The sequence below is a fragment of the Chamaea fasciata genome, unplaced genomic scaffold (genome assembly GCF_029207755.1).
Source record: "Chamaea fasciata isolate MVZ Bird 193981 ecotype frontalis unplaced genomic scaffold, bChaFas1.0.hap1 SCAF_7, whole genome shotgun sequence".
Classification (NCBI taxonomy): Eukaryota; Metazoa; Chordata; class Aves; order Passeriformes; family Sylviidae; genus Chamaea; species Chamaea fasciata.
In genome coordinates this window covers 4,180,347-4,201,323 of record NW_027094092.1, presented here as the reverse complement: position 1 = coordinate 4,201,323, position 20,977 = coordinate 4,180,347, and the positions used below count along the sequence as shown (strand labels likewise).

Here is a 20,977-nt window from a genome sequence, read left to right as displayed (position 1 = left end):
TGGCAAACATTGCCAGAAGGGTAATGTAACTTGCTTTTATAAATAGTCCTTCTACAACATTTTTCATATTCTTATTTGCATAAGATGGGTCAAATTCAAGGAAACCATTAATATTTTAGAAAGAGGTAGAAGAGCACCTGTTTTGACATTTTAAAAAATCTACACACATTACATTGTTTTTCAAAAATCTTTCTTTGCTGCAAATCACTTTCTGGTATATTAATTGAAGATCTATTTTATTTCTTTGTTTTAATTTTAGGACTCTTTAAACCTGCTAGTGCTTTGGTGATTTTATTCTTTTATCCACTAACTTTTAAAAACAAGTTAGTAATGAATCAGAAATCAGCAAATATTTTGATTGCAGTATATTCTCTGGCAAAAAAAAAATCTGTTGTGATAATGCAAAGACACAGAGAGAGAATTTTGACTACTGTGGGGGTCTGAAATTCATCCTGTAAACTGACAGCTGCCAGGCAGTGTGGGTAGAAGATTTAATAGCAAAATTTAATTAAGTTGCAAAATAGATTTTTGCAGCTAAACATTGGGAAAGTGATGGACTTCAGAAGTTGAACTTCCCCATTTGAAGTGCTCCTTTCTTTGCATAGCAAGGCAGACTTTACCCATGAAATATCATGTTGAGATTATATACTGGCAGTTCATTTTCAGCTCTGAATTTCATGAAAAGTATTAAATTATTGAAGTACATCAGTTTAATCAGTAACCTTCTTGGGTACTAAATCTGAAACAAAAATAAATAGAGTTTAATTTGGAAGCTCTCCTTTGTGTTCGTATCAGAGAAAGGTCATCTCTTAATGTTTTTTGACAGTAATTCTTTCAAAACTCAAATTTATTAGGACCACATGACTTTTTTGATTGTAGATGTTTAAAACTCAAGTCTGTTTGAGGGTTGGGGTTGTGTGGGTACTGTTTTCTTAAAGGAAACATAGATTTTTGAGTTGGAGAAATGGCAGAAAAGACAGATCATTGTAATTTTTACATGCTTCTCAGAAAACTAAAATTCTCTCCTGTGCCAAGGGATAAAAGTGAGTTTATTTGGGTTTATTCATCAGTGAAATGCACTGGTAAGGCTCTTAGTAAAGTAATGGGAATAGTTGCATTAATATTTGGGCCATGTGGTCTCTCAAGGTGCCTTCCAACCTGAGCTGTTACCTGGCCAGACATACATAAATTATGGAGCAAAGGAGAATCATTTTAGAGGGAAAATTTTCAAAATAACCTATCCTCTTTCCCCAAGAAGTACAGCAGGAGGTTTGAATCCTCAACCCTTGATGGTAGTTAGTGAGACTGGAGGAAAATGTTGAAGCCAGAAAAGATAGAAGGGTTTAGGCTGCAATGAGGAACCTGCATCAGGCCCAGACATCCAACCCAGCGTGGTCCATGGGATTTATGAAAACAATGTCTCTTAAAAGTGAGCACCTGAAATGCTCTTTGGAAGTAAAGAGCTTCTAAGTCTGACAAGAAGATTTGCTGGACCTTTATTTTGTTTTAAGTCTGCTTAAATCCACTTTTAGCCATCAGTTTGCTTTTCTTTGTTTTTCTGAATGTTATATTTTCTAAACAATACATAGAATACATGCTACTTCGCAATTTTGCTGTCGTGCAAAATTTTCGTAGAAAGTCAACTGTTCATCAGGGCATTGATTAGGTATACTTGGAATAACAACTGGGCAGATCTTTGTCAGTTACAGAAGATTAGTACTGGGATGTAATGGTTTCAACTTGAAGTTGGTACATTAAATCATTAATCTTCTAGATGTAAGTGAGCCTGACATAATTAAGTTATCTTAATCCCTAGAGATTTTAGCTTTCACTGAATGTCTGGGCACTGAACTAGTTGATATGAAGCAACCACAACTGCTTATAATGTCAACTTTATTCCAAGAGTTTGGGTTGGTTTTTTTTTTCCCTCTCTGACATCTCTTTTCTATGTGACACTTGCAGTTGTAGCTGCATCTGCTTATGTTTATTTTTATACAGCTGTTAGAGACATACAGGAGAGTATTAAAATGTGTAACAAAAATATTTCTTTTACCAACAGGAACATGAACAGTGGTTATGCAAGGCTGCTTCAGTCCATTCAGAGGATCATTTCCCAGGGAGGCTTTGATGGCTCTGATCCCCAGGTACTGAAGACCCTCACACTCCTCTTTAATCCTGTAACTACTGTGTTCTTCCTTTTCAAAGGTGGCACAAGGTCTTGGACAAATTATTAAGGAACAAATTGTTTCTAAGCACTGCTGAAGTAAACAAGCCAAATAAAATAGCATTGTTCACGTTTTAAAGGGGTTTTTTTTGAGTTTTTACCTGTTACAGATATGCAGGACCGTGTGAGAAAGAAATGTAAGACAGCATTAGTAAAATACCTTTTCTGTGCAGTTAGCTAATAAATGGATAGCCAAATATAATGTAAATTAAGCAAAACACATTTTCACCTGCAATATTTGTTTTTCAAATTATTGTTTTAGCATAATCTGTTCAAGATTCTTAAGGTTAAACATATACCCTTAAACTTTCAGATTTTTTTATTGTTGTTTTAACTGTTGTGGATTTTTTAATTAATTAAATGGTGGTATCCTAATGTGGTGAGCATTGAAAGAAAAATAAAGAAATAAGAATGCTATTTCAATTTACAAATCGAAACAGCTTATCTGCCTTCCAAAAACCTCTGTACTCTTCGTAAAACATGTGGGTAATCAAAAACATTTTATTGTAACAGTATAGGCTGAAAGACCTTTTCTAATTTGTGCAGTGCCCTATCACTTTGTCATATTCAGTAACATGGCAGCCCTTTGGAGCTGATGGAAATAATGTAATAAATTGTATATATAGATATTATTGCTGTAGAATAGAGATGCTACTGCAGCAGAAGTCAGTTAGCATAGGCAGCAGAGAGCCTGAAATGATTTAAAACAAGACTGTGTACCAGTCCAGTATCTTGGGAATCATTTTTGCAGGGGACATGATGCTGGAAAGGATGTTTTCCTGTCTGCCAGTGTAGTTTAGAAAGATTACCTGCACCGAGCACTTGTGTGTAAATGTCGATGGTTGTGCTCGGCGCTGTCTCTGCCGAGATGTCTGGGAGGGTTTTGCCTTCCCTTCGGTGGCAGTGCCAGTCTGGAGAAGGCCATTGGTCCCTGCCAGGCCCCTCTCCCCACGGTAACCATGGCAACAGGGATGTGTGTCATCCTCCTGTGCAGCACGGGGATGCTCCTCCTGCCTCAGAGCCCTGGGTGACACAAACACCCTGCCAGCCTCCAGCCAGCAAACAACCTCCTGCCCAAGACATCAGCCTCTCACTGCTTATTTCTCTTTATTTGCGCATCCATAGAAAAGAAAATGAAGGTTTTTCAGAGGCAGCATTTGGGTGGTTTTTTGATTACAATTAGGGAAAAATTAAACATCACTGATCATTATTTTCTCTACTTTTTGTCAGTCGTTTCAAAATGTCTTACTAGCGTCAATAGACAAGACCAGAACTTTAACTGAGATGGCTGTAACAGTATATGTTTGCCAAATAATACACATAAGTTTCTAAGGTGAAGCTTTAAAAGTTAGAAAAGTCCTTTTTCAGGCCAGTTTATTGATCTAGAAAGCCATTAGCACTGTGTAGTTCTTTCTGTTTCAAGGGAGGTAAGACATATGATCTCCTGGAGTGGTTTCTATCACTTTCTTTTAATATTCCGCTCTTCCCCTTGCATCATCTTTCTTTGCCCTCTTAAATTTTGTACATTTAGAAGCCTTGTATAATACACAATTCTTAAAAATATGTCCAGACTTGAATGTAGCAGTGGCCCAGAACACACCTTGGATCTTTTATTTGCCAAGTCTCTGAGCAATTCTCTGCTATTTCGTGTCCTCTTCTATTTACTGAGCCCTCAGAAGTGTGTTTATTGGGTACGTGTGAAGCTTGTAGAGTAAGGAGCAGCCTGTATTCTGGACTTCTGTAGAGTTGCCATATATAACCCTAAAAGCTTCTGAGAAGTTCGTGTGTGTATGCCCCCCACCCCCCAAATAATCCTCTACCTGACTGGTAAAACTTACAGATTTTTTGGCTACTTTCACATCACCATGCCAGTGATACTCAGATTTACTCCTTGATTTGAAGAGGGCTGTGAAGAAAACTGAGCAGTATGTGACTCGCCTCAGCTGAGAGATGGTTCGACACAATTAGGAAGATTAGTGAAAACTACCAGTAGAGGTTTAGTAGGCATTTGATAAAATGGTCAGGCACCTCTAGGACCTAGTACAGTGAGTTAACATTAGTTTTATAGAACCATCTGCAGGTGGCCATTGTAGGTTAATTTTTTTTTACTGTCCTGCTTGGCTTTGTAGACCTTAGGACAATAATTCCTGTTTCAATTATGAGGATACAGAAAAGTTTGGTCAAAGTTGACCAAAGCAATAACTTACTTGTTCTCACTGGCTGGAACACCTTTGCCAAGGTCTAATTGGAGAATCAGAATTCGAATTACCTATAAGCCCCAAATACAAGCATCGGGTTTACATCCTTTCTAAAACCTCCCAGTAACTCTTTGCTGCTGATCACTAAGTGGGAATCCTTCATAAATTGATCATGACATTAAGTTACACAGAATAGTACCTCTTTGTTTCAGAGTATCTTGGGGATTTCATGTTTGACATCAGAGCTTTAATAGGCAACTATTTCCTTAACATTTCTTTTGTATGCTTCGGAGGCTTTCAGGGTAATTGTTGGGTTGTTTGGTTTGTGGTTGTTGTTTTGTTGGCTCGGAGTTGAGTTTCCTGCATTCTTCATAATCGAAATTGCTGCTGCCGAATCAAACACTGTTACAAAAATTAGGTTAAAATTAGAAAATAAATCCAAACTCCCAGACTAATGCGAATATAAAAGATCTAGTGGCATATCTAAAAAACCGTTATCCTACTCTTTACAGCAGGCTGGTTCTGGGAGAATATTAGACTTACACTTTTCTTAGATTTCAGTTTTGGAATAAACTGTCAGGGCTGTGTAGGCCTGACAGAATTATACTGGCAGAAGTTCTATTACTGGCCAAATAAATACATCTGATATTGTCTGGTGTTTGAATAGCTTTATCTTTTACTTCTCTTATGATTTGATGTTGTGAAATAGGCATCTGTCATCCTCCAGTAAGAGAACAGTTTTTTCCTCTGAATGTTGTTCTTATGGAAGTTTGTCTTAACACAAAACCTATGACAAAGTTCCTCTTAAAAAAAAAAATTCCTCATTTAAAAAGCTTCTGTAAGTTCTATGTATGTTTGTGTTGAAATTTTGAAATACCATAACGCTTTCTCTGCCTGGTTAATATCCATGATATCCGGATAAAACAGTTTTCTTAAATGCCTAGTCTTTTTCCTGTTGCTTAAGTGCACGACAAGAATTGCCTGAATCTGCTCTGATCAGAAGTAATGAAAGAATATTAGACTAAAACTTCTCTTTTTGCTATTCTTTTTAAAACTGAACATCTGATCCGAGGGGATAGCACACAGAGAAGTCAGACTGTGTTGTATTATCCTGTACCGTTGTCTTGATCTTCACACAGTAGCGTAAAAAGTTCACTTTTCAAAACTAAAGCCTGCAGAGCCCAAGCCTAAAGAATCTGCCAGAGTTGAAACATAGATTGTTTCCCCAGAGATGGGAAGCAAATTGGCAGATCAGCTCCCAGTGTAAGACACACAAGTGCATGAATGCAGAGCCATGTGGGGCTAACTGTGTCTCACAACCCAGGCTCTGTCTACCCCTTATGGATAAGGAAGCATTTGGAAGAGGAGCCTCTTGTCTTGTCAGAACCTTTCCTCTGGATTTCCAGAGCAACTGTGCAATGTTTTGAGTTTGATAGTTGCTGTTTATTCCAGCTGCTGGAAATTAATATCTACAGTTTATCAAAACACTTTTCTGTAGTGAAAAGTACCTGCAAGCTTCTACTTATCAGAACTAATATATATATATATATATATATATTTGTGTGTGTGTATGAATAAAGCTGGTCTTTACATATGAACCCTGAACTCTAGAAATGTTTCTTTGATCACTTTATGCAGGAAGTCTTTCAACAAGGGATTTTTTTCTCTCTCTCTCTCTCAGCTATTGATAGCAAATATATCTAAAATCCTTTCCAGAGATCACCAGGAAAGGTTACATCCAATAAGCAGAAATGAGAGTTGTCATCATGAGAGAGAAAGTTTTACCTTGCATAAACGAATTACAACTTTGATTTCATCATCTGTCCCTTCAGAAAAGGAGCTTTATCTTAGCCACTGCCTCTAAAGCAGACCAGAAACTCTCGTGTCAAGATGTAGTCCTTAAGAGACAATCTGCTGTGGCTACAACTCCCTTTATTAGTGGGAAGGAGTGGAAAGGAACATAAATGATTCCTGGAGACTTCTGAGACAGTGACAGGCCCATGTGTTGGTGAGCTGAGGCACTGACCTTGTTCCCTCAGAAGGAGCAGGAAAAGTGGAAGTGAAGCAAACAGTCGGAATAGTCAGGTTATGAAAGTGACGCAGCGGAAAGGTGAAAATAGAGGGAGAAGTTGTGTCTGATTACTCCCTGGCACTTCCAGCACACTGTCCTAGAACTGGGAGAAAATACTCTTCTATGTGTTTTTTAAGACAGTGATGGAGGAGAGAAAGGACATTAAAGGTCCTAGTGTTACTGGATTTTATGTCAAAATATATTTAGCTGGTTAAAAAATACAAATTGGTAGTTCTCGGTACTTCCATGTGTCCAATACATTTGTACTTGCTTGTCCATGATATCTAAGCAGTGAAAAAAAATCCCATTCCATTTGTAATTTTTTAGAAGATCAACTGAGATTACTATGATTACATAAAATACACAATCATTATGGATATGCATTCTAGAAATTGTATTCCTCCTAGCATTTAAAAAATATCTATTTTTTTTTTCTCCCCAACAGAAAAAAAAAAGGAATGTTTTGCGGATAGGAATTCAGAGCTTGGGTTCTGTATTGTGGGGTGATGGTGTTTGTTGCAGTGATACCCCTGAAGATCCTCATAGCCTGACAAAATTTCTGTATGTTCTCCGTGGCCTGCTCAGGAAATCATTGTCAGCCTGCATCATCACAGTGCCTGCTCACCTTATCCAGGTAGGAATGCTGCTTTTGCTGGATTTCAGAGTTCAGCAAAAGTTTAAAGCTTATGGTAAGAAAACAAATGCAATTCTGGACATTTTTAAAGTCTTTTTGTTCGAAGTGTGAACTTAAAACATGACTATATCTTATGCTTTGTACTTTTGTGGGAGAGTCATGCTGCAAAATCTACAAAGACCTAGAGAGTATAATTTTTTTAGAAACAGTTATGCCAAATGTGGGTCTTGTTCCTTTTTTGAAAAACGGTCAGAATTTCAGAAACTGTAGAAAAGCAAAGATAATACCTGTAGTAATCTCTTTTTCAATTATTTTTACATCTCTATGCACTTCACCAGTGCTTTCAAAATGCTTTTTGTAGTATCAACACAAGGATTTCAGTCCCCTATCTTTATCTAAAATGCTCATTGTGATGATATCTGATCTCTTTTTTAAGCTAGGAATTGAAAAGTACAGGTTTGCTCCATAAGTCTAGTATCCCTTTGTACTGGGACTAGGAGCAAACCAGTTATGGCATCAGTCATCTCTCCAACTGCAAAACCAGAAGCAATTAATCAGAAGCCTTGTTCCTGACAGTGTACAGAGACTTAAATGTGTCTTCTGAAAAGAAACTTTTTTAGCCAAAGGAAAAAATATAGTCTTTTGTTCTGTGAGTGCTACTGTAACTTAGAGAAACAAAACTATTATTCACAATGAACGGAGAACCTATCATTTTAGGCATTTGATTTGATTATAGTAAAAAGGTACTGGATAAAACCTCATATTATGCAAAATGTTTTCATAGTAGGTGAGTTTATCAATAGATTAAATCCTGGCTTAGGTAGGTGCATGACTCACATGTGTTGCATTTTGTTAAATGTCTTTGAATATCTGCAAATGTTATTTAGCTACCAATGCAATTACTCCTTCGAAAATAAAGAAGGTCGATTTTCTAGTTTTACCATTGTCGTCAAAGTGTGTGCATATTTCTCTTGCAGTACATACCTCCATCTCCTTACTTATTATTTTTAAATATTAAGTGGTAGTCTGCCTTCAGAAAGAGGGACAGTTAAATTTAATGCAAGAAATAGAATTTGTGAATGTAAAACTATCATCCTCCTTCTTACACCCTGGAATTGCCTGTCCTTAATTGGGACATACAACACTTCTCTTTGTAGTCTTCTTTATATGTCACGCCAATAAAAAGTATATTTGTATTTTGGAGAAGTACAGAAGTGTCTCTGAGAAAAAAACTGAAGTTGGTTTCAAACTTACTTGAGAAGTTGATTATTGGTTTGTGTTTATAAATTCCAGGGAGTTAGGATTGAAATTATACCTCATTTTTAAAATAACTGAGATTTTAATTTTAACAGTAAGTGCTAGAATATTCTGAATTTAAAGAAAAGGAACATTATGTACAGAATCATTGCTTAGCTGTCTTAAACAAACAAAGGTATTAAATTTTTTTTTTTTAATTTTTTAATTGTGAAACTTGGTGTACCCTTCTTTAAGCACGGCACTGTGGAGAGAGAGCTGTCATTAGGAGGAGCAGAGCTGCAGAGGGTCCCTCCTAGCCCACATTACTGAGTTCCCAGAGCCCTGCTGTGCAGTTGTTGCCCTCTCCAAGCAGCCTGTTAAAGAGCCCCTGGGAGCATGTGTCCAGCCTCCCTGGCACTGCTTAATTGGTGAGGCTGGCGAGATGAGAGCGCGGGCGAACATGTGCTCTCGCCGCAGACGGACCTGCCTTATAATAACAGCAGCTGCTCACATTCTCACTGCACAGCTCCTCTCCGTTCTGTTGCTCAGGGCTCTTGCTGCAGTCAAAAAAAGTAAAGGAAATATCTCTCCTTTCCAGCAGAGTGAGAGAGAGGGATTGTTTCTGGGGGGTTTTTTTTTGGGTTTTTTTTCCGAGCGTATATGTGTTTCATTTGATCAGTCAGTTCTGACGTATGCTTTATCTGTTAAATCTTCAAGTCAGTGTACTGAAGGCATAGAGAACAGAGAATTCCCACTGTTTTTCTGAAGATGTAGTAAATTCCCTATTTTTTCCCTGAACTACTGTTCCCGTGCTTCCCAGTTTGTAGTTCGGCCCCCAACTAAATAAGTTGAGTGGTCTCCAAGGAAATTCTTCACATGTGTGTAATTTCCATGAAGGACATGTAAGTTCAAAGTCACATTTAATCAAAGTTTTTTCTGGATGACATATACAAAAAAATAGTTCCGTCTTCACCTGGTTCATCATGAAAAAGTAGATTTTTAGTAGTGACATAACTTCTCTTTTCTCTGTCAGTCTCCAGTACTAGTTACTCCAGTGAAGAAGAAATAAAACAATTGGCAGTACTGATTTTTGACGGGGAAAATGTCTTTTCAACTCAGACTAGTTCTGGTTTTTATATGCAGTATATGAATAATGCATATATATATATATATATATATATATATATATATATATATATATATATATATATATATGCATGGTTTTGGTTTCTTTAAATTTTTTTTTATTTTTTGTATTTTGCCAAATATTTTGCATGTTGTACTGGGACAGGGAGTTCACAAATTAAATCTACCTGGTTTCTTTCTTTTTCAAAAAAGTTTAATTTTACCTTTACTTTTCATAAATTATCCTTTTGGGGTTTTTTTTGGCTGGTGAGACATTAAAATGATCCTCCCTATTTCATATTTTCTGTATTCAGGTTTGTAATTCTTCTCCTGCTGCCTTCTTAATCTGTTTCTAAACAGTCACTTTACCTTATTACAGTAACATAATGCAGTAATGCTACTTTCCCTACGTACTCATGTCTGGTTTGACCCTTCAGTGATTACAGAGCATTAAACAGTGATTTTGTCCATGATGTTTTTCCCTCTGTGGTACACATGCACCAGTGTAGCTCTTTCATTATTCCAGCAATTCATTGTCTTAGATTCAATAACTTGGAATTGCATTTATCCAAAGATAATATTCATTAATCCAGCCTGATGAGACAGCTCACGATGTTCTGTAAGGCTGTATTTTGTTACAAGGCAGAAGTTTGCACAGAAAAGTCTGTTTGTGTGTGGAGTTTTTCCAGAATAATTGGAAGAAACTGTAGTCCACTAAAGCACACAGATTTGGGGGATTTTATTGATGGAACTTCCAGGGCAAACAGTGCATGAAGAAAAAAGAAAATTCTCTTTTCTCAACCACAAAAATGGGAATACATTATTCTGGAAGAGGATTTCAAGAAAATGACACAAAAAACTTATCCAATTATGAATTTTATTCAGGTGATGTGTGACAAGTTTTACTTGATTGATATTTTCTACCGATTGAACATACTCTTATCTTACACTGTCTGTCAGGTAATAAATATTGAGCTACTTACAAGTGTGATTAAAATAGTTGATGGAAGGTTATTTTTCAAGTCTTCCTACTGCTTTTTGAAAATGCATTGTGCCTGAGAAATCATATGGTACATTTGAAAAGGGAAAATTACTTCCATTTTTAAAATCTAGCATTGATCAAGGAGGGCAGGTTGAAGAGGCATTTCATTTGTTGTGTCAATTTCCAAGTTTAAGGAATATTATCAAAGTAAGTAAGGTTTCTTTTTCTGCATTTTGATAATCAGTGCATATGAATACCAAAATTTAGAAAAATAATTATTGTACAATTGTGTGACTGAAAGGACTTTAACATCACCTGTCTATAACAGAAAAGTCCTAAATTAGATTTTAAAATATTTTCCCATTGTAGTCTTTTCTTTAATTACGAGAAATCATTGGTAAATCCGAGAACACCTTTCCCTCAAAATGCTAAATAATGTTTTTAACTCTGTTCCTGTTCTTCCCAATTTTGTATCACTTGCGTAGTAGCAGATTTTTTTTGAGTAGATTATTCTATTCAATGGGGAAAGCATAGCACTTGTTAAAGCCATCCTTTATTTGGAACTCAAAGCTGGTATTACTGGTAAGGACTAACAACCATATTAGTCAGCAGGTACCAAGGGAAATTAATTGACTAATGAAAAGTCAGTATGAATAAGTCTTCTTGCAGAACCTGTCCTCAGAGTCTGAAGTTCTGTTTAGCAAGGTATTGTCATTATTTCATCCAGTACGTTAAAAAATTAATCTCCTACAATATTAATGTTGTGATGTTTTGAATTCACCGAAGTGCATAGGTTACTGTACCTTTCAGTGTAGAAAAATTCAGAAACAAACCTTTTCACATCCAAAGCCTTTTGTGTTCACACTCAATGATTGAGCAGCTAAACTCCAAGTCAAGTAGTGGAGTGCCTTAGAATACATTGCTAATATAGGATTATAAGATGTAAACTCCTATAGCTGGTGAATTTCTTCCAGTTTGAAATCTTTATTCCTTTGACAAGAACTAAGAGTGATTGCCTGCCTTAGGGCTCTAACTTCTGAGAGTTCACTGGTGTAAAGTGCTGAATAACCTCCAAAAGTATTTGATGAGGTAGCTGCACGATGATTTGTATTGAGATCCCAACGTCATGTGGTTTCTGTATCATGATTAAGGAGGCTTTCAAATTTCTCTGCAAAATAGAAACGATGAAGATGAAATGGTGGTAATATTTTTCTGTGCTGGGTTTTTCTTACTTGCTTTTCAATGTTGCATGTTGTTTTTTGTTGTATGTGAGGCATAGATTTTAACAGCTGTACAAATAAATATCAAGAGTCATAAGTTTATGAGAGGTGTTTTGGGTTATCCACATAATTTTAGGATATGAGTGTTTTAGTTTTTAGACTTTCTTAAAAGCATCTTTAAAATTTTGACTGAGTAGGAAGCTCAGGGAAGCATCCTATTCAAAATTTAATTTGAGAAACAGTAGTTTTTTTCATTTCTCTTATTGCTGATGTATTTGCTAATCAAGCTTTGGAAGAAATAAAAGTATTTTGTGATTTCATAGATTCAGATTTTGGTTGCCAACAGGCTGCGTTCTAGCACTACCACTTCTGATTTGGGAACAACTACTTATGTGAAAAACAAATACAACATACATCTGAAGCATCTTTTTGTCCGCACATATTAGTTATCTGTTAACCAAATTAACCATATTATGATGAACAGTCACACCATATATTAAAGTAGCATACCTAAAACAGCCTTGTCATTTTAATGAATTTTACTTTTTTTAGAAGGACACTACATACACATCCTCAATATCTCTCTTTAATAAATAAAAAAAAAAAACTTTAAACTGGAGAAGTGCATGAGTACATACAATGTGCGTATTTTAAATTTTATGTATTTAAACTGAAAATACACCTATGAAAATCAGGTAAGACTTAGAACCAAATCTTTGAACTACAGCTAAACAGTTAAATATCCCATCACAGTATGGAGATAGTCATCTGTTCAAGCATATGGAATCTTTTGGCTACTGGACTAAGTAGTTAATATAATGCCCAGTGTCCAGACATGGACACAACTGTTATGGAAGCAGAAGGGAAGAGGCTCATGTATTGAGCCCATTTGGACACTGATAAGTAAAGAATTGGAAGAGTGATTTTAAATAATACAGGGCAAAGTAGTTATTGGTTTAAGCAAGTAATTCTTTTAGAAAATGGAAGGTAGCATATTTTTTCCAAAGCAGGTTTTTTTGGGGTTTTTTTTTTTTGCTTAAGTAGAAGTTTAGCTTCTTGAGAAAAAAAAAAATTAAAAAAGCCCTGTGACTCTGGCATTAAATATAGGGTTTATCTGTTCTGTTTCAGAATCAGAATAAAGAACAATAATTTTGTGTAAAACTATTTTACCTTTAAATCCGTGCATTTGTATTTTCCATCTTAAGTTATTTTGACAGAACTGAATACTGAACTTCTCTGTGATGTACGCTTAGAAACGTTTTGATGGGAACTTTTGGTGTTGTTTAAAAATCCTGAAATTTCAGAATCCAATTCTACCTCTTTTTGTTTAGACATTCTCTATTAATTAGAATATAATCATAATAAAAAGGAATACTGCATTTTTAATGATGTTTTTGTGCCTGTGTAGTTAAGCTTTAATGCTAGGGGGAAAAAAGAAAAAAAAGAAGAAAAAAAAAAAAGATTAAATTAGCCTTGTAACCTCTTTCTCTTCCAGACTGATGATGGAAAATAAAAGCTCTTAGCCACAGAATGTAACACTTAGAATTAATATTTAATTAGACCAGCAAATTGTACACCGTGGCTGAAAGCTTCCAAAGAGTTGTTAGTGCCACAATTGACCTACAAGTTTAATAATAACTCACTTCTAGGAGCAAGTGCCAGTTCAGCATAGTGGAGCCACTGTAAGAAAGTCCTGTGAGATTAAAATCAGCAAACCAAATGGCAGGCGAGGATTCCTGGGATGGAGCCTTCTGGAAAGCTGGGAGCTGGAGTAGCTTTTCAGCCAGGATTCAGATGAGAACAGTGGGCAAAAAAAGCTGATCCCTCCTGTTCTGGGAGCTTCTGGTTGTAGGCCAAAATCTTAGAACAGATTTTTTTCTAAATGTTCTTCCTGCAGCTATTAATTTATATCACAGATCAAGTAATGAATGGCTTACCTTCATCTTTTAATTAAGTTTTAATACAAACATCGTCACTGAATTCATTGGTCATGAATTTTACTCATGGAAGAAGGATACTTTTTTGGTATGGTTTGTCATTTAGTATGTTTGTATTGCAGAATGTTTAATTTTATAGTATCTTACTGCTACATCAAAGGGGTCCCTGTTAGAGTAAGATATGACAAGCATCTTGTCGTAATATTTTGAAATGTGTAAATTAAATATGAAATGAGTATACATCGTAAAATACAATATTTTGAAGGTTAAATAGCTTAGACTTGTTTTTCATCGTACGAAGAATTGAAATAAAAAGCCAGTAGCTCTCCATTAGACATCCATCTGAGCCTTAATTCTATGGCAAATTATTCTAGTGAAATAGGGCACCATAAGTTCAAAAATGTGCAAACACACAGCAACAGACTGAGGAAGGAGCATTCTGCATTATTTATTGGCTAGATCCTAAATAATTAAAGAAATGCCTACTCATTAGTTAAAAATTAAAGCGGGGGAGAACCTTGCCAGCAGAGGGAGCAGTCATGTCTTTCCTTAGGTTCCCATCGTTTCCAGCCTACCCATCATTTCCACCCTACCTCTTCTTATTGCCCAGCCAGTTTCCCATCTGGACCCAGCTTTGCCAGCCTGCTCCTGATGACAGCCTATAATTTTATACTGGATAAGGGATTAGTTTTTTAAATGATTTTATATTCCAGGATCTTGCCACTTGATTATCAACATCAGTTTGGTGTTCCTTTTGATACTTGTGTACTATTAATTGAAATAATAGTGCAGGTTCTTTTTGGTCGCCTGGGAATAAAACGAGATTCACTGTTTGAAGAATTAAAGTTGCAGTGAGCGTTAGCCTTTCTAAATTGGTAAGCAAACTGCAATGACATTTTTTTCAGGCAAAATGGCAACAAAAGGAACTCCTGAACCTTTTTCTTATGATGAACAATTCCCAGTGGAGTCATAGCATTTTAGTTGAGCCAGTTGGTATCAAATATGTAATTTTGGCAGGTTTGTTGTGGCTCTTTTGTAATATGCCTCACTCTTCAGTCTGCTTTTGTATCTGTTTTATACCGCACGATGACCAACTTGTAGCATGGCATATCTTCTGAGTTCAGTTTTCTAGAGGAACCTGCTCAAATGATCAGTTCATTTTTGTGATAATTAAAGACAAGTAATAACCTATAGATTTCTAACTATATGTTTTTATAACAGTGATATAGTCCCCATTAGTGAGAACCAGATAATGTTCAGGGGAGGTGCTGGGCTCGTCTTAGCCCAGATCTTTACTGATTTCTTCTCAGCCACTCACCCTTCCCTGGAGAAGAGCTCAATCAGAATTATTTCATCTCTTCAGTACAGCAGAACTTGTGCAAGAGCCCCATGCCCCAGAACCATTCACAGTCACCTGCAGCCTGTGCTTTCAGTCACTGAATGCTCAGGATAGAGAAGAGAAAAGCACTGGACAGGATTCAGCTCAAAAAGTGTCACCCTTTAACACATTGTACATCTGTCACCTCTTTCAGCCAGATAATAACAGGATTTTCAGCACCCAGGTTTCTGGCCGTCCACTCCCACACCATCTTCATGACACCAAGTGTTTTGCTGATATCCCAAAACCATGGATGCAGCCTCCTAAACCAAGCCTCAAATAGAGGGGGGCAGACAGAGCTACAGTGAAAGGCTGGGTTGGGATCCCAGCTCACTGTTGACCGGCTTTTGGCTTTGGACAGCTCACATGACACCTTTGTGCTTGTTACTGACTTGTAAATGAGGAATGCAGCACTTGCCTTTCCTTTGTGAAGCACTTGGAGATCAACAGATGGAACCTTTGATTTAAACTACTGGACTTGGTTCATTTTTTTTTAGGCTGCAGCAGCAACTGTTATTGACTTGCTTAATTTATCTCTGTTTAGTTATCTCTCATTTCGCTGTTGGCCTTTAGGTCTGCCTTTCAGTGGCAAAATAGATGTACTTCTTGTTTTGTAAGGTGCCTAGGTTTGCTGGCCTTAGATGCTTTCATAGCTCAAATAATACACAAGCTCATCTTCAGTGAAGATCCAAAGATTATTTTTTTGTGTGTTTGTGTGTGATATTTAGTTTTTATTTCCTGACTTGTTCCTGAAAAATCTATCAAAATTAATTGTATACAGTGTCATCCACCTTCATCTGACATTTTATGATATTCTGCAAAAACACTGCAGAGTTCCCACAGCAGAGACAACTATCAAGACAAATGTTACTAAAAGCAACCTTAAGACAGCGACCAAAATCTGGAATTAATAAGTTGTGTAGCATGTTGACCAGCAGATGCTTTGTTACTCTCTTCCCATTTTTATGAGTGTGTTGCATCTAATTGCCTGCTCTTGCCATCACTACATGTCCCTTCTTTGCTTCTGCAACTTGTATAAAATTTTTCAAAAGTATTATTTACTGCTTCAAATTAGCCAATGTAATTAGCTGATGTTGTTGTGCCGATAAACAAGTCGAACAAAATCAGTGCTTCTCTGGTTTCAGCCATACAGAAGGATATTTTACCCAAGTTCTATTACAGTCAGTTAGGTTCTTCAAAGGTTAAAGAAGATGCCTAATCAGCCAGAATCCCCAAGTGTGGATTTCTCATCACTGAAGGCATTGTAGTTTGTAGCAAATCCTCTAAGTTTATTTCTCGAGTATCTATCTTCCAGCAAAGACACTGCGCTTGTGTTCGGTTTTCTTCTGAGACTGGTACAGATCTCTGCACACCAAAATTTTTGAATTGTCATCTTATATTCCAGTGGCTGAGCGTGCATCCGTTTTAGAGCCAAAATGCAACATTCAGTTAGTAGATTTGCTGTGTGCAAACTTTGTAAACAGTGCTAATCAGTCTGGAATTAGGCGACATACAGAATTTTATGGTTTACAGTCTTTATTAATTATCAAATAACACTTCCTGGCAGAGCAGTTGTTAATCATGTATTTGGGGGATTTGTGAATAATCAAGAAGTGCACGAAGTGGATCTCCTTATTAAACTAGTACAAGGGGCTATTACCTAACTTCTTTTGCCAAAAGAAGATGTGTGGATAATTCTGCAGTCTTTTGAGCAGTAATTATTAACAAATGGTCATAAATATTTAAGCCATGTTTCTTAATAATTTATATTTCCACTGTAAAATCCTTTGAGGATTAAGTTGTAATGACAATATTTGCGTATTTTGAAGTCATTACCGCATCGTTGTGTGATAATCTCTCAAAAATATCAAGGATTATTTCATTTATTGAATATCCAACCACTGTTTCATTTTAGCCCAGTGTGCACTAAAATTATTTAGTCCAGTGTGGACTAAAATTACTCCATTATGGTGCTAGGCTTACTTCGGTTTTATGACAGAATGTAACAGAATTTTTTTAAAAAAACACACAACCAATTTTTGAGCTTTTTCTTGAAAATTCACACACCAAAATTGCTTTAAGTTCATAATATTCATATTATTTGGCATGAACTTGCTTGGTGTTTATTACTGAGACCTTCTTTTAAATGAAATGTCAGGATTTCTGGATTCACCTGTTGGTAACAACGGAGATGTTTCCTCCAGTTACAATTTTACCTGGACTTGGGAAGAGTATCTGAATTCCTCTTTGAATGGCTTTGCTGTCATACGAAATACTTAAACTGGGTTTTGTCCCAATACAAAAAATATTTTTAAGTGGTGTTTTAGGTGATGAAACTGAAGTAGGATTCAATGTTTCCGTTCTTAGTTAAATGTTTTAAAATAAAAGCAGTGATGGGATTATATTATCAGAATGTAAAGATACAGAAGTTGCCCTCTACCAAAGTATAGGCTTAATGCCTTTTTGAAAAGAGATGTCGTCTTAAAATATCTTATTTTCAATGCAGTATGTAGTTCCATATTAAAATGTTAATGTACTGATTGGAACAAAAATGCAAATATATGCAAAAAGCCTGTGCACTTCACGTATTTATACAGGTGGTAATTGTATCTCATTGTAGATCTTTTTAATGAGTGTCTTATTTTCCTTTTAAATTTTGTGATTTTTTTATATGTGCGATGTAGAAAAGTTGAGGCTGTTCTTAGAAAAATTTCCATTCTCTGACTTTTCTTTACTTATGCAATGCAAGGACTGAGAATTTAAATATTTTCATTGCATAAATTTTGTGAGGTTTTTAACTTTTTAGAAACTGACAAAATGAGAGGACGGATTTTGGGCGTTAGAAAAATTTTGACAGGAAATCAGTGGAGAACTAGAAATTAGAGCAGAGTAGAAAAGACAGATTCTTTTGCTAATACGGAATCCAGATGAACCAAGATTGATTTGATTAATAGTAGTAATGATAAAATTGTGGTGCATTAAGAACTCAATCCAGTAGAAACACACAATAATTATTTCAGTGTGCAAGTTTGAGCATACAGGCTATGCATGAATTTGTGTTGGTAGAGTACCATGCTTTATACTCAAACACAGAACACGATGCATTTTAAATTTTGTTGTACATAAATATTTTTAAACATGCACAAATAATTACCCAAAGGTATGTACCTTCTAAAAATAAATTAGTAAGGCAAAGCAATCTTTTTCCATAATTGCCCATCCCCAAAGCTGCTTAAACATGTGTACAGTTCCCATTTCCACAGCCAGCTCGCTACTTGGATTTTCTTGACAAGTTCTGAAAGTACACTTTGGTTGAACCCAAATATTGCAAGTTTGCACTTAAAAGAAAATGTCTGTCTGAAACAGTAGCACAAAGTAAGACATAGAATGGATGCCCAGCTCAGCCTGCACAACAGGATTGCTACCATGTTGTTAGAATAATTATATTTTGGCTGAACTAACTAATTTAGAAAATCTGCTGTACATCTAGCAAGACTGAAAACTTTCCAAGACTGGATTGGGCTTTGGGGTCTTTTTTTTTCATTTTTAGTATAATTTAAAACAATACCTCTTCTAGCTGCCAACAAACTCTTTCCCTGAATCTCACCATTCCTGGCTTCCCTCCTAACCATGTCCTGGCTCACCTCCAGAGCTGCCAAGTTTATGCCAGAAGCAGGAGGTATATTTGTATGGGGCTGGAGGAAGATCTGGAGCTCTGTTAAATTTTCAAGCCCAGATGGGGCAACATGATTTGTGTGTTTATGTCAGTGTGCCATACATCACAACTATCTGTGTGCTGACGTCAGCTTTGATTGGACATTAATGTGCTGAACACTGCAAACTAGAAAATACATGATAGATACAGATCTATGGCAACAATGCCACATAAGCAAATGTCTGTTTGGTGTGGCAATTCACTGTGCAAAATATTTCCCGAGATAACAGTGCATTAAGCCAGGGGAATATTTTGACACACTTTAAAAACAAAAGCAAAATCATCATGGGCAAAGAGAGCACCATTTAAGAAAGCAAACCCTCTCAGAGGAAGAGCTGAAACCAACATATTAACTCATGTAGCATCAAGCAAATATTGAGGTGCTGTCCCTCACTTGAATCTTTCCAGAATTAAAACCAAATAGGAGGATACCATTCTTGTGATTTGCAGGACTGTCATTGATGAGGATCTGTAGCTGATGGTTGAGCACCTTTCTTTCCACAGTTTTTGTAGCCCATTGTTGTCAAAACTGGCAAGCAAAACCATCAATGGACAGCAAATGTTTTTTTAAAGGATAGGATATTTCTTCTGTATCAGGAGTTTAGCTTTGTTTCCAGGAATCATCAGTGTTTGTTTGTTTATTTTTATAAAAGTTTTGTATTTCTTACTTATACAAATAGCGTTCACCAGCCTCCTGAAGAACTGACAAAAGATGGTAATTTCTGTTCTGTGGGTTTATAGAGGTCACTGACTAGTTTAGATTTGGATTTATACCATCTTTATGTGATTGCCCCTGTAGAATAATGTGACCAAAAGATTCCATTAAAATACAATATATTGTCTCTCTCTTCCTAGAAGAGGAAATGATTTGCAAGTCAGCTTTACTATTTCAGGGGCAGATACAATAGCAAAGTCTAGGGATTGGCGTGTGGGCAGCGTTCTTTTACCTCACATCACTTCTGTTATTCCTCAGAAAGGAAATTCTGTAGGATGACACGCCTTTATCATTTTCCATCATTAGACTTTGTGGGTAAAATGGAAGTTCCCTGATTCCACGGGGATGGATGCTCTTGGCCTGTGCACAAGTAGCAGCTTTGAAAAGAGACCCCTGCCCAGGATTTGATGCCATCTGGCCCAGAAGGTGGGGAAGGGAGGGGGTGTAAAAGTACCATGGGATCTGTGGGTTTAGGCCTGGTAACCTGAGCAGATTGGGCTGTTCCAGACAGGCCACAACTTCATGTTGAGGTCAGAAAACAGAATTCAGTTTGTTTGTTGAAAGGAGAAGGAAATTTTCACCTTTCGTGTCTGCTTTGTAAGCTTCTCTGTGGCTAAAAAATAATGGTTATTGAAATGTGGGTTCATGAAAGCAGTTGGGATGTTGATCGTCATTTTAATAAACCTGAATGTCAGCACAATGCATGGACTATTCTAACATGACTGGTGATGTTTTAATCTCTCTGCTCCTAATTGATAAATTGTTATTATGAAATACTTCACCAGTATTTAAATTGACCTTTCAGGAAAAGAATCAGTCATATACTTCATGAAAGAAGTGCAAAATGTACAAAATATTTTAAAATTAATGGGAAATACAAAACTATGACCTGGAGCTGCAGAGCTAATTCCTTACAATTGTAATGGGTATTTTGAGGTGATTAGCCTTGATACCCCTGAATGTTTTGATGAATGTAGCACCTACAGCCACCGAGAACAGGAGTATTATACCAGCTGTCCACATACCTTTAAGATAACTATTTCTTATCTTAAAAGAAATATTTTGCTTTTTACCAGAGATGCAGTCTTTTTTTTTTCCTCATTAAATGTTGACATCATCAAAGCATTTAAGAACATTTTTTCTGACTTACCTCTGAAGATCTCTGTTGTGACCTTTGAATGTCTCTTTCTGCTATATGAAATTAAATAAAGAAAACCATGTGGAAAACAGCTTATTTAAGGCATATGACAGTACATTGTAGCACAAGACATGAGGCAGCACTTAAAAATCACAAATATATTGAGAAATGGCAATGCTGCCTGAAGCTTTGGAGTCACATGTTTTGCAGGTAGAAACTTTTAGAGGGAAAAATGCTAAGAAATTACTTGCGTTTTCCATGTTCGACTGAGAGCCAAAATTAATAATGATGTGGGTTCTAATCGCTCAAAATGTTAGGGATGATATGCCTAAGTGTATTAAAAAACAAGGTTTTCAGAACTCAAACAAAAACTGGGCATCAGACTCATAGTAGAAGTCAATGAG

General features: G+C 36.3%; 1 protein-coding gene across 1 annotated transcript in view; it reads left to right on the top strand.

Moving 5' to 3' along the window:
• Window positions 1–20,977, top strand: part of ELP4 (elongator acetyltransferase complex subunit 4) — a 134,800-nt gene that overhangs the window by 37,233 nt on the left and 76,590 nt on the right. Inside the window, exons 6-7 of the mRNA XM_066186768.1 lie at window positions 2,060–2,144; window positions 6,939–7,127. Of these exons, the coding sequence (XP_066042865.1) occupies window positions 2,060–2,144; window positions 6,939–7,127 (274 nt within the window). The remainder of the gene's footprint in view (window positions 1–2,059; window positions 2,145–6,938; window positions 7,128–20,977) is intronic.